The 12,166-nt window shown below is 41.1% G+C and overlaps 3 protein-coding genes and 1 long non-coding RNA gene across 4 annotated transcripts; 2 read left to right on the top strand and 2 right to left on the bottom strand.

The window, feature by feature from the left end:
- The first annotated feature begins 93 nt into the window (after positions 1–93).
- Positions 94–1,674, top strand: LOC116213669 (pentatricopeptide repeat-containing protein At1g74630-like). The gene has a single exon (XM_031548693.1). It carries the CDS (start codon positions 94–96, stop codon positions 1,672–1,674), a length of 1,581 nt encoding a protein of 526 aa, XP_031404553.1.
- Positions 1,675–2,046: 372 nt separating this feature from the next.
- LOC116213882 (probable metal-nicotianamine transporter YSL7) lies at positions 2,047–5,044 on the bottom strand. Its single transcript, XM_031549010.1, has 6 exons — positions 4,544–5,044; positions 4,118–4,269; positions 3,886–3,983; positions 3,659–3,793; positions 3,372–3,564; positions 2,047–3,255 (listed from the first exon to the last, which is right to left on the bottom strand). The coding sequence occupies exons 1-6, from the start codon at positions 4,959–4,961 to the stop codon at positions 2,149–2,151; spliced, it is 2,103 nt and encodes a 700-aa protein (XP_031404870.1). The 5' UTR covers positions 4,962–5,044; the 3' UTR covers positions 2,047–2,148.
- On the top strand, positions 3,790–4,666 carry LOC116213884. Its single transcript, XR_004158138.1, has 3 exons — positions 3,790–3,929; positions 4,001–4,252; positions 4,529–4,666. It is a non-coding gene; the product is annotated as an uncharacterized LOC116213884 (long non-coding RNA).
- A 2,732-nt stretch (positions 5,045–7,776) lies between the features above and the next one.
- LOC116215040 (WAT1-related protein At1g43650-like) lies at positions 7,777–11,174 on the bottom strand. The gene is made up of 8 exons (XM_031550597.1): positions 10,934–11,174; positions 10,179–10,418; positions 9,943–10,005; positions 9,630–9,746; positions 9,071–9,305; positions 8,643–8,801; positions 8,348–8,499; positions 7,777–8,255 (listed from the first exon to the last, which is right to left on the bottom strand). Exons 1-8 carry the CDS (start codon positions 11,104–11,106, stop codon positions 8,144–8,146), a joined length of 1,251 nt encoding a protein of 416 aa, XP_031406457.1. The 5' UTR covers positions 11,107–11,174; the 3' UTR covers positions 7,777–8,143.
- Positions 11,175–12,166: the final 992 nt, after the last annotated feature.

The raw sequence follows: 12,166 nt of genomic DNA, 5'->3' as shown, positions 1-12,166 counted from the left end.
GCCTTTTACAAAATATAATATCTCTTTAACAGGGAAAAGGATATCATCCGGTGATGAAGCTGAAGGTGAGGGGGCCCGCGGCCGTGAGACGGCATGGGGCGGCTGAGCGTGGCGGCGTCGAAGGCGCTCTCCCTCCTCCACCACCCGTCCCTCTCTCAGTCCCTCACCGCCTTCACCGCCGTCTCCCACGTCAAGCAAGTCCACGCCCACCTTATCGTCACCGGCGACGCCCAGCAGAATATCTTCACTACCACCCGCCTGCTCGCCTGCGCGGCCCTCTGCGGCTCCCCCGACCTCTCCTACGCCGAGGCCATCTTCCGCCACACCCCGGCCCCGACTTTCTTCATGCACAACACCCTCCTCAGAGCATATTCAAGGTCCCCTGCTGATTCCCCTGACGGCATTGCCCTCTATGTTCACCTGCTCCGTGCTGGATTCTTTCCCGATAAGTTTACTTTCCCGTTCGTGCTCCATTCGTGCGGTCTCTTAGAGAACCTATTCCTCGGGCGGCAACTCCATGGCCACGTCGTGAAGTTCGGTTTGTGCCACGACGTGTTTGTCGTGAACAATGTGATGGGCATGTACTCGAGCTGCGCGGAACTGGGCTCGGCCCGCCAGCTGTTTGACGAAAGTCTCGATATAGCCAATGTCGTGTCGTGGACTATCCTGGTCACTGGGTGCTCGAATTCTGGGGATATCGATACAGCGCGGGCTTACTTCGACCAAATGCCGTCAAAAAACAGTGTTTCTTGGAATGCTATGATCACGGGGTATGGCAGGGTGGGCAGGATCAGCGATGCTCGTGAACTATTCAATGCAATGCCTGAACGGGATTCTGCATCATGGGGAGCTTTGATATCTGGGTACACCGAGAATAAACTGTTTATGGAGGCACTGGTGCTGATTAGAGAGATGGTTAACCGGGGCGAGGTTCCAAATGAGGCTGCAATTGTGAGTGCAGTCTCTGCCTGCGCGCATCTCAGGGCACTGGAAGAGGGAGACTGGCTCTACGAGTTAGTTAAAGAAATTGGGTTTGATGGTAATGTTATTCTCGGGACAGCGCTTCTGGACATGTTTGGGAAGTGCGGAAACATTAGGAAAGCTCTCATGGTTTTCAACTTGATGCCCGCAAAGAATATCTATTCGTGGAACTCCATGATTGCCGGGTTGGCCTTCAATGGCTATGGAAGGGAGGTCCTCTCTCTGTTTTGGAAAATGCAGCTACTAGGCACCACTCCCAACAGCATAACATTTATCTCCCTGCTAAGCGGGTGCAGCCACTCCGGATTGGTCGATGAGGGTCTTCATCTCTTTAACATGATGACCCAAAAGTATCGGATTAAGCCTCAGTTGGAGCATTATGGTTCTGTGGTCGATCTTCTCGGTCGTGCAGGCCTCATTGAGGAAGCCGTGCATTTTGTCGAGGGATTGCCCGTCGGGCCCCACTCAGGCTTATGGGGAGCCCTCGCTGGGGCATGTAGGATTCACGGGGAAGTTGAGTTGGGCAGAGAGGTTGCAGAGCGACTTGTTGAGTTGGAGCCTCAGCACAGCGGGAGGTATGCTTTGTTATCGAATATTCTTGCGTCGGCGAGGAGATGGGATGGTGTAGAAATGGTGAGGAAACTGCTCAAAGATAGGAAGGTGCTTAAGACCCCAGGAAGTAGCATCCTCTAATATTACAAAACCACTTCTCAAGTAGCAGACATCTCAGATTCGATTATGCCAAAAGAAATATGATGGCAAGCTGTGTTATGGATTTCAAGGGTAACAACTCCTCATTCTTCTTTAATATTATATCTTCTCTTTGACATATATTTGGCAGCGGAGTTGTATTCAGCACTGTTATCTCAGTTGTCAGAGCTGACTAATTCTGTCAGAGGTCTGAGGATACTCTGCTTTGATAGACTGATCCATGAATGCTGTTTGGCATTGAATGAATGAAGGGAGACAAAACAGATTCATTCTAAGAATAGTTTTCGATACTTGCACTGTTTTTCAACTTTGATTATAAGCGTTATGATCAAATTCCATGCAAGAGATTAGACAGGACATAGACGGAAGATACTAGAAATCACGCACGGGTTTTATATTACAAGCATGTTGGGGGATGCAATCCTAAGGAAGCGAAACTTCTGCATATACTTAAAGCTAAGATCCAGGATTCAGGAATGCATCAACTCTTTCGTTTGTCGCTCTCGACAGGAATTTCATGCAAATTGGCGGCTTAACTCCAGCAAGAGCAATAACTGAGCTGGGCAAGCTCCATATCCCTTCCCCACAAATCAACCCTGAAGCAACAGCAGGAGCAAAGGCATCAGCCTTGGCCTTGTTCACTCTCTCCCATAAGAACAGGATCAAGCTCCCAAGGCACATATCAATTGCGAAGTATGACCCAATATAGAACGGGATAGCCATTGCCATTGGAATAGGGATGAACCTAGCCCGCTTCTTGCCGGCAAGGTCGCGGATCCCATTTATCACGATTGCTGCCGCGAAGAAACCATAGCAGAGGTTGAGGCAGTTCTTAGGAAGGGATGAGAAACCTTCTACTCCAACTCGGGCCATGCTTCGGTAGATAGTCGCATATGGAACAGGATAAGCACTCTTTTCAACCCCGAAGTCTTTGAAGGCCTTGTAGAAGATCCAGAACACACAGGGTGAGATTACACATCCCATTGCAGTACCAATCACCTGGCTTATGAACATGGAGCGAGGAGACGCTAGGGTTAGGTACCCGGTCTTGAAGTCCTGTGTCAAGTCCGAGGCCGTGGATACAATATTCATCATGACTCCACAGGCAGCGAGACCGGCAATAATGCCGCCATGAGCCGACCCTGCCCACGCCCCGATGAGGAAGATTGCAAGCTTCCCATAGGTCGAGGCCAGAGACCAGTCAGTCAGACCGCATCCATAAGCATTGCAGAAGGCCAAGGGGGGAGCAATGATATATATGACCAACACGTAGTACCATTTAAGTTGGGGAAATATAGTGGGGAGAAGGCCTGTGGCAAGTGCTGCTAGCGCTACATAGCCCGTAATGGCAAACCAATAGGGGATCTGGTCTTTGAGAAACATCTGGGTCCTCCTCTGCTCATCAAAGGAGCGCTCAGAGCTCTCTGGGGAGGAATCAGAGGCTACAGGAAGAACGTTCTCCCTTTTCCGGAACTGCTGGTACATAGCATGTAACGTGATGCTCAGTACCTTGAGGAAGTTATAGAGTCCATCCCCAAGAATCAAAGCAATACCAAGAAATACCTGCAAAAGATTAAGAACCCGATCTAATGTGAGTCTGGCAGTTGACTCATATATGAATTACCTCAATGAGATTGCTCAAAGCAGCCAGTAGATCTCTGGAATGGATTCCTAATTACCATGTAGCCTTTAATGCCCCGCATATCTTCAATTTTTGCAGCCATTGGATCCCACCATTCTCCTGCTCTCTTTTCAATTAGTGGCCACATCAGACCCCAAGAGATTATCCCTCCGACAAGAACCGAGATGTTTATGATGTAAGGGCAGATCATCCCGACTCCAACATATGTAGCTGAGAAGTCGAAGTAGAACCTGCAAGTTTTTTCAAAAAAAGAACAGAATTGTTCATCGAGACATTGGGGTATGGAGCACTAGTTTTTCTTCAAAACAAGGGAATGGCTATTACCTCTTTTCATGAGCCTCAAGGCCAAAGGTTGGGAAGGCGTCGAACCCACAATCCTTTCCACCTCCAAAGAACCACTTGAAAAAGGCCCACAAGAAGCTGATCGAGAAGAACTTTCCCAGCTCTTTCACTTGTTTTCTTTATTCATAAGAAAAGAAAAGGAATTACTGTTTGAAACTTGTGTGTTTACAAGGCAAGAAAGGAGCTCGAGATTTTGGATAATCACATACTTGGCGAGCTTGGCTCCTTTCGGAGTGTGGAAGCTGTTGATGAGGTAAGCAGTCGCAGTTCCGCTGGGGTATGTTAACTTGAAGTCAACTATCATAATCTGTCACGTTTGAACAGCTCAATCAGCCGATAATTATCAGTCAAACTGATGATCAAGGCCGGGACTCCCTATTGCAGATCAAACTTCATATTTAAAACAAGAGATTACAAAAATGCTCCTTCATGGGAGTATACCTTCCGAAGAGGGACCACAGATAACAGGCCTAGGAAGCTGACAAGAAAGAGAAAGCCGATGATCCATGACAATGATGGGTTCTTGAATACATTTGCATCTGGACCAGTCGCAAGTGTATCACTCATAGCGAAAAGGTAACTCCCAAACCCTCCTGCTCAAATCATGAAAATGGGAATAGTCAGCATACAATTATCATTAATTTTTATTCTGATGATCCGGACAATCTGTTTGTCGGATCTTTTATTCCGTGATAGTGAACAGTCCATTAATGGAACTACTCACTCTCAGATTTAACTCATTGGATCTTAATTTCAAGGTATAATCTAAACACGTTATGTATATCATGGAAGAGTGTCAATGCTTGGACGGTTAAAGAAACTGAATCTTGTCTTTCTGATGCTAATGAAAAGGAAGTTTGAGTTTACCGCTAAAGGCAATTCCTGAGGAGGCCACGACACAGGTCTGGATCACAGTGTTTTCCTGCCTGGTAAAGGGCACAGCCACAAACCTACTGAATAGACTAGTCCAAGTCTTAACGAAGAAGTACCCCAGCAGCCCCGCAGCAACATTCAGCGAGGGGATGATCCCCGTCGTGAGGTTCAGCTTCATCACAATGAAGCTGAACGCAACACTTAGCAGCAGGCTCACTGCAAAAGCCCTGAATGTCAGCTGGCTCTTCCAGGACGGCACCTCCTGGGATGCGAATATCTTCTCGATGGACTCCACCTCGTCTTCTCCGGCCATGCCTCTCTCCTTTCCATTGTCGTACTCTTCTCCCGGACCATACCCTTCATCAGGTATCCCCACACCATCTCTCCTCCTCCTCCCTCCATTGTCGTTCATTTCTCTTTCACAATATCTCAGAGGGTCTCTTGTTCTCCCCCTCTCTTGAAATTCTTGGGCTGGCTTTGATTCTTCATGTGAATCTTTTAAGGTGGGGAATTTACATTTTTATAGAGGGAAAATGATGAAATCAATTATTTATTTAATTACGTTTTGGAAAAATATTTCCCCTGCTGTCTCCTGTGCAGAGTTTCCAAAAGAGGAACCCAACAGTGAATCTGGCCTTGTGTATTTAAGGAACCTCGACGGTTGTCACAGACACGCCGTGATCCGTTACACATGGAAAGAAGTTTTACAAGATTCCATCGGACAATGAAACCATCAATTGTGTCTCATCAGGTTCGACCCGTGTAACCTGTTCATACACGACTGTATCCGGTCGTTTGCGTTTTGATCGATCATCTCATATTCTGTAGTGACACATTGTGATAAATGGAGCCAACGGTCCAGCTTCATAAGTGGTTCCTACTAGCAACTCGGAACTTTGACATGACTCATGTTTGTGTTTTGAGTTCCGATCGATAGAGACTCATTTAATCACGTAATAATGTTACATGTCAAATTCTAACTCATTGCCAAGTTGTTTGTTTCCCTGATTCATTGACATCATCTTCCTCCATTTCAATTCACATCTAAATTAGGAACTCGCCGATTTTTTATTTCTTTTTTTTTAGATTTTAGATTCCATGAAATCTCGTAGACTGCCACATGAGCCGTCAGATGGGGCTGGCGTGCCTCCATCGGACGGCTCTGGTCATGTTGTCAATTCAACAGCCATAAATACATGATGAAATTAATTATGGTTTATGTAAGGGCAATGGGTAACTGGTATCTCCTGATAATATATATATATATATATATTCCTTTTTGTATATATGGTAATGGGTTATGGGTGCAATGGGAATCAGCAATAAAAGGTAATTAATAATACGGTAGACGCATCAAAAATAGTATTTATAAATTACTTGTCAACTTGATAAATAAATAGATACCCAATTTTGATTAAATAAAAAAAATAAATGCACCGTTAATTTTTGCTAATTAATGATGAACTGATTTGGCTTTAACTATTGGGTTGGTGTATGGGAAAATTGACGGACGGATTTTTATCATTTTATCTAAAATAAAAAGAATGAAAATAGGACAAATGGCCTCGCCTCAAAACCAGATAAGACCACCTAAAAGAAAAAAAAAATTCACTAAAAAATATTAAATGATTCTATTGATGAGCAGAAAACAATAAAAAGTTGCGATCAACAGCAAATATAACAATTACTCAAGTGACTAACGTATATTAATGCATTTGTTGTGATTTAATTGATAAGTTTTCTCTCATTACGTATCGGGATGAGATTGTCGAAGGATCTCTTGAATTTCAATTTTGTTCGGTGGGTGTCAGCTTTTATCTTTGCTTTTATTCTATTTCTATATTGGTTTTTATTAGTTTCTAATATTTTCAAGTCTCCTGCCCTTGTTTGGCATGATATTTACTATTGGCATGAGAATAATTTATAAAATTGCCACAAATTGCCTAGAAAAGAGTTAATAATCAGAAAATAGAAATGAAGAGATAACATAGGGCTTTTCCTTTCTTCTAAAATGGCAAAAATAATTTTAAAAATTAAATTCCTTTAATTTCCTTTTCCTTGCGTCCATTGATTTTCTTTACAATTTTACCATCGAGTGGCTCAAAATTTATGGATATGGCAAATTTGTATGGTACAAGTGGGCCATAGCTTTTGAAACGGTATGAAAGAATTCATCAGTAGCCCATGCATATCTTTATTTATTTATTTATTTATTTATTTATTTATTCATTCATTCATTCATTTATAAAAATAAACTTAACTTTATTTAACTCAACCTTTTCCTCAATTGAATAACACAATCATTATTTTTTTTTATCTTTTTCTTCAAATTTTCTTACATGTTTTTTCTTATCCATTATTATAATTAATAATAAAGTTTTTTTAATATAATGAAGTCTTTTGGTAATTCATTTAATACTTTTGTTATAGTAACATATGTCCGAAAGTAATTTAGAGAACAATATACTTTTAGGTGTATATCTTGGCTATAATGGTTTTTTAGTAAAAATATCAGATAAATTCTTTTTATATATTTCAATATCCTAGTAAATATCGATTGAAAAATAATCTATTAAAATAGAACATAACTTTATAACTATTATAAATAAATTGTTGACAAAGCACAAAGAGTTATTATACACATACTTTTTGAATTACAAGTAATATTTTTTTTTCCATTTATCTTAACTATCGTAAACATTCCAAATCTATTATTTTCGGATATTAAAATCATATATAAACATAAGCTAGTACTATAAATAATAATTTCTTAGTATTGCATTTATCTAACAAATTATTTGAGGGAACTATGGTACCCGTAGCGAAGCGCAGACACTTTTCCTAGTACATATTATAACTAAATCGGGCATGATCACGTGATTCTTCTATAAGGTTTTGTTATTTGCATTTACATATTCATTCGTAGTGGTGCAGATGTGGTGCGGATACCACGAAAACTGCAATTGCACTACGATATAAAATCGTGCACCATATCCGCACCATATCCGTTGCGGTTTTGAAAATTGAAAACCATATCCACACCGCCAAAATATCGCACCGCATCACAAAATTAAGTTAGATAAAAATATAGAAAAGCATAACAACTAAATAAATAAATTAAATGCAATCCTATACATAAAACTTATCCTTAGATTAGTATTCTTTCTTTATAGTTTTATTAGCTTATTAATAAGTAAATTAAGAAATCAAGTTGGATTAGGATTGGATTTGGACAATTTGTTGAAAAATTAGCCTAATCTATACGTATAAAAATATAAATATGGCGGTGCGGTTTTATCGGTTGTTTTTCATCAAAACCATATCCGTACCGCACCGCAACGGTTTTTGGAATTAAAAAAAACCATATCCACACCATAACAATTTGGTGCGTTGTGTAGTGCTAGAAATGGTACAGTTATCCGCGAATACGGTTTTTTACAAACACCATCACCATCCCTAATTCACTCTTCACTGTACATCATCCTTCTTTCCGGGAATAATCTTGATATCGGTCTGATCATGATCTCGAGCGGGGGACGAGCTTGGCACTATGACTGCTGTTGATGAAGCCCCGACAGATTCTAATACCGCCGCCTACACGTCTACAGTGGCAAGATTCGCCTGCCGTGGCACCGCCTTTGACTCTTTCCTCTTTCCCCACAGGTATGAGTACAGTCCCATGATGATCAGAATCGTGCCCAGCACCCTGAAATTCAGACAGTAAAGATATATATATTTTTTTAATTAAAAGAACTCGAAAGGGGACATAATTTTGTTGATTACAAGGTCAGCACTTACATCCCGAGCCTGATGGCCTCGCCGAATATGAGGGCTTCTAGCACCGCCACGAATATGAGCGTTAACGGGCTGAACATTGAAGGGTAAGTAGGGCCACGCTTTGCAATCGCCCACGAGATCAAGCAGAAGGTCGCTGCAGTGGCTAGTGCACCCTGTTCGACAACCCGACCAATGCATTTCAATTACAACCCAGTACACGGAAATGGAATTACTACGGGGGTGTTGTCTTATCGTCGCACATTCGGTCTAATGGTTCCTCATCATAATCTGGTAATTGTGTTTATGAAAAGCTTACCGAGTATACGATTGTGAGGAGCGGCAAGTTGAATCCCAACTTCCATGCCGCACTGCTTCGATCCAAACACAAGCCTATCAACATTGACTGTACAGATGCTATGATGCAAGTCAGCATTGTGGTCCAGTACTTGAGAGGGAAGATCTTGTTCATCTTCACCTGTCGATGGAGAAGGTCAGATGTACATGCCCTAACCCTAGAACCCGATCTACGCGATCTCTAATATCAACCATCTGTAAATTTTTCGGTATCTAATCAAACTTTAACAGCAATTTTGTTGCATAGCAGGACAAAGTACCATTTTGTTGCGTAGCAGTTTCGAGAATAGAAACAATAGTTCCTTTCGACATTGTCCGAAATTGTACTATATCGATTTTTGAGGTCAAGTAAACGGTCAAAAATAGTTATGGAACTGCAAAATATCGTACCTGGAGCATGTACCACGTAGAGTAACAAAGACAACTGCCCGTTAACATAAGGGTTCCTCTCATCCAATTATGCTTGACGTTCTTGACCAGAGCTTCGGAGTGACTGATATTGTGGTGGAAAATGTAGAAAGACTTCCCTTCATACAGACTAGTCGATAGCGCTCCGGCAACGCATAAAACAGCCCCGATCATCTTCGCCCGTCCCGCCCAAGTGTGCAGTCTCAATGCCTCTACTCTGTCAAGAAACACAAACATCGCTCATCTTTCATTCATCGTGATGATGTGATGCACAGTGTGGTGCGGCATTGCTTAGAAAGGTGCAATTAGTCCTGTATAAATTCATATCGATCGCTTGTGCTGACATGGTGAGGAAGAGCTTAGGACTAAACACAAATCAATAATTAATTACACGTATACCTCATGGACATTGTTTCCTTGTATCGTATAATTAATTAACTGGTTCTTACTCGACATGTTATTATGAGAAATAGATTATATATCTAGTTATAAATGTAATCATTGGTTAAGTATAATTAGCTCATTAGTGACGGGTTCATACCTTGCGATTATCGCGAATATGAATGTGATTATCGGGATGAGATTCAGGACACTGACAGCATACGTAGCCGTAGTATCTCTAAGGCCGTAATAGTACAAGCTCATTGCCGCTGTAATTCTGCACTTTAAAACATCAAATCGATCACTATAACTACTTAAAAGAGATGGAATGCAATCTACCGGGAAAAAGAATAAAAATGCAAATTAACTAAAATCGAGATCGTGATTATATCAACAAAAAAAGTTGGTTTTTTTTTCGATTTTTGAAGAAAAAAGTTCTAAAGATTTATTTTAAGAAAGGGGGATTGCCTTACCCAGCTAATGCATTAAAGAAGAGCCAAACCCAAATCTTGAAGCTCAACTTCGCATCCTTCCCTCTGCATAAATCATCGGTGCAAAGAGATCTTAGACGACAAAAATAAATTTAATTGCCAGACGAAAATATTGTATTGAATGAACTGAACGTCGATGGGAAACCAAAGGGTTAAGATATGATCACGTCAAATAAGCAAGGGAATTGATATATCAGGGGGCAAAGGAGCTACAACACCTTTCGAAAATGAAGGCAAATGGGGCCACGCAGATGGCGGCCACAACGTGCCGGTACGTCATGAGGGCAAAGATGAAGGTCCCGTCGTCGAGGATGACACGAACGAGGAGCTGCAGGCCAGTCGCAAAGGCCTGGACCATCAGCATCCCCACTATCGCCTTCGATGACTCCATCACAGATGTCATATCAATCCGACCGCTCAAGGACGGACGTGGGAAACCAACGCCTCTCCCCAGTGCACTGAAAAACGAAGAGTATAGCTAGCGAGATCATGCTTATATAATATATATATATATATATATATATCTTTGATTTATGTAATGTATATAAAACGTGTGTGTGTATATATATATATATATGCCGTGTTGAGATTTTCTGATCTCTCCCCCAGTTTTTTTTAACAGACTAGTTTTATTCGTCACTCATTTGCTTTGTGTTTGACTCATCGCAAGATGAGAACACCCAGTCAAATAAACACCACTTTCCCGCGCAATTGATCCAACTTCCATCGAGCTAGTCTCTCAGTACACTTGACTAATTAACACATTCGTCGATGATGTGTACGTATTCAATTCATGCATCCAATTGCAAGAGATTAATATTCATGTGAAATTAGTATTTTGTCCCTGTTAAAAGACTTATTTTTGCACTAGTTATCGTCAAGTCTTATTTTTGCTTACGCTGAATGAAAATCCTGACTTCATATTTGCATGGTTAGTTAAGTTATAAGATATAGAAATAGATATTGATTATACCATTTTGTCTCAATTCTACCCTTGGACGCGAATATCTTCTCGATGGACTCCACCTCGTCTTCTCCGGCCACGCCTCTCTCCTTCTTTCCATTGTCGTACTGTTCTCCCGGACCATACCCTGCATCAGGTATCACCACACCATCTCTCCTCCTCGTCCCTTCATTGTCGTCCATTTCTCTTTCACAATATCTCACAGAGTCTCTTCTTCTCCCCCTCTCTTGAAATTCTTGGGCTGGCTTTGATTCTTCGTGTGAATCTTTAAGGTGGGGAATTTACATTTTTATAGTGGGAAAATGATGGAATTATTTATTTATCTAATTACTTTTTGGAAAAATATTTCTCCTGCTGTCTCCCTCGTGCAGAGTTCCAAGAGAGGAATCTGACAGTGAACCTGGCCTTGTGTATTTAAGGAAAGTCTTCCTCGACGGTTGTCACAGACACGCCGTGATCCGTTACACATGGAAAGAAGTTTTACAAGATTCCATCGGACAATGAAACCATCAATTGTGTCTCATTAGGTTCGATCCGTATAACCTGTTCATATGCGACCGTATCCAGTCGTTTGCGTTTGGGTTGATCATCTCATATTCCGCAGTGACACATTGTAATAAACGGATAGGCCGACGGTCCAGCTTCACTAGTGGATCCTATTTGCAATTCGGAACTTTGACATGACTCATGTTTGTGTTTTGAGGTCCGATCGATGGAGAAATATTTTGTCACGATTCATTTAAACCCGTAATAATTTCTTATTTTTTTAAACTTTTTTTGGATTTTATATTCTGTGAAATCTCGTAGACTGCCACATGAGCCGTCAGATGGGGCTGGCGTGCCCCCATCGGACGGCTCTGGTCATGTTGTCAATTCAACAGCCATAAATACATGGTGAAATTAACTATGGTTTATGTAAGGGAAAAAATGGGTAAATGGTATTACTTATCAATTCCTTTTGGTAATTTTCTCTATTTTGAGAAATTATTACTTGTTTATTTGTGGTTAATGGGTGCAATGGGAATCAGCAATAAAAGGTAATTAATAACACGGTAGATGCATCAAAAATAGTATTTATAAATTACTTGTCAACTTGATAAATAAATAGATACCCCAATTTTAATTAAAAATAATAATAAATGCACCATTAATTTTCGCTAATTATGGGAAAACTCACTGACGGATTTTTATCTTTGCTTCTATTCTATTTCTATATTAGTTTTTATTAGTTTCCAATATTTT

This window comes from Punica granatum, chromosome 7 (assembly GCF_007655135.1).
Source record: "Punica granatum isolate Tunisia-2019 chromosome 7, ASM765513v2, whole genome shotgun sequence".
Lineage (NCBI taxonomy): Eukaryota > Viridiplantae > Streptophyta > Magnoliopsida > Myrtales > Lythraceae > Punica > Punica granatum.
Note: the sequence above shows the minus strand (reverse complement) of the source record. Positions and strands in the feature narration are given on the sequence as shown.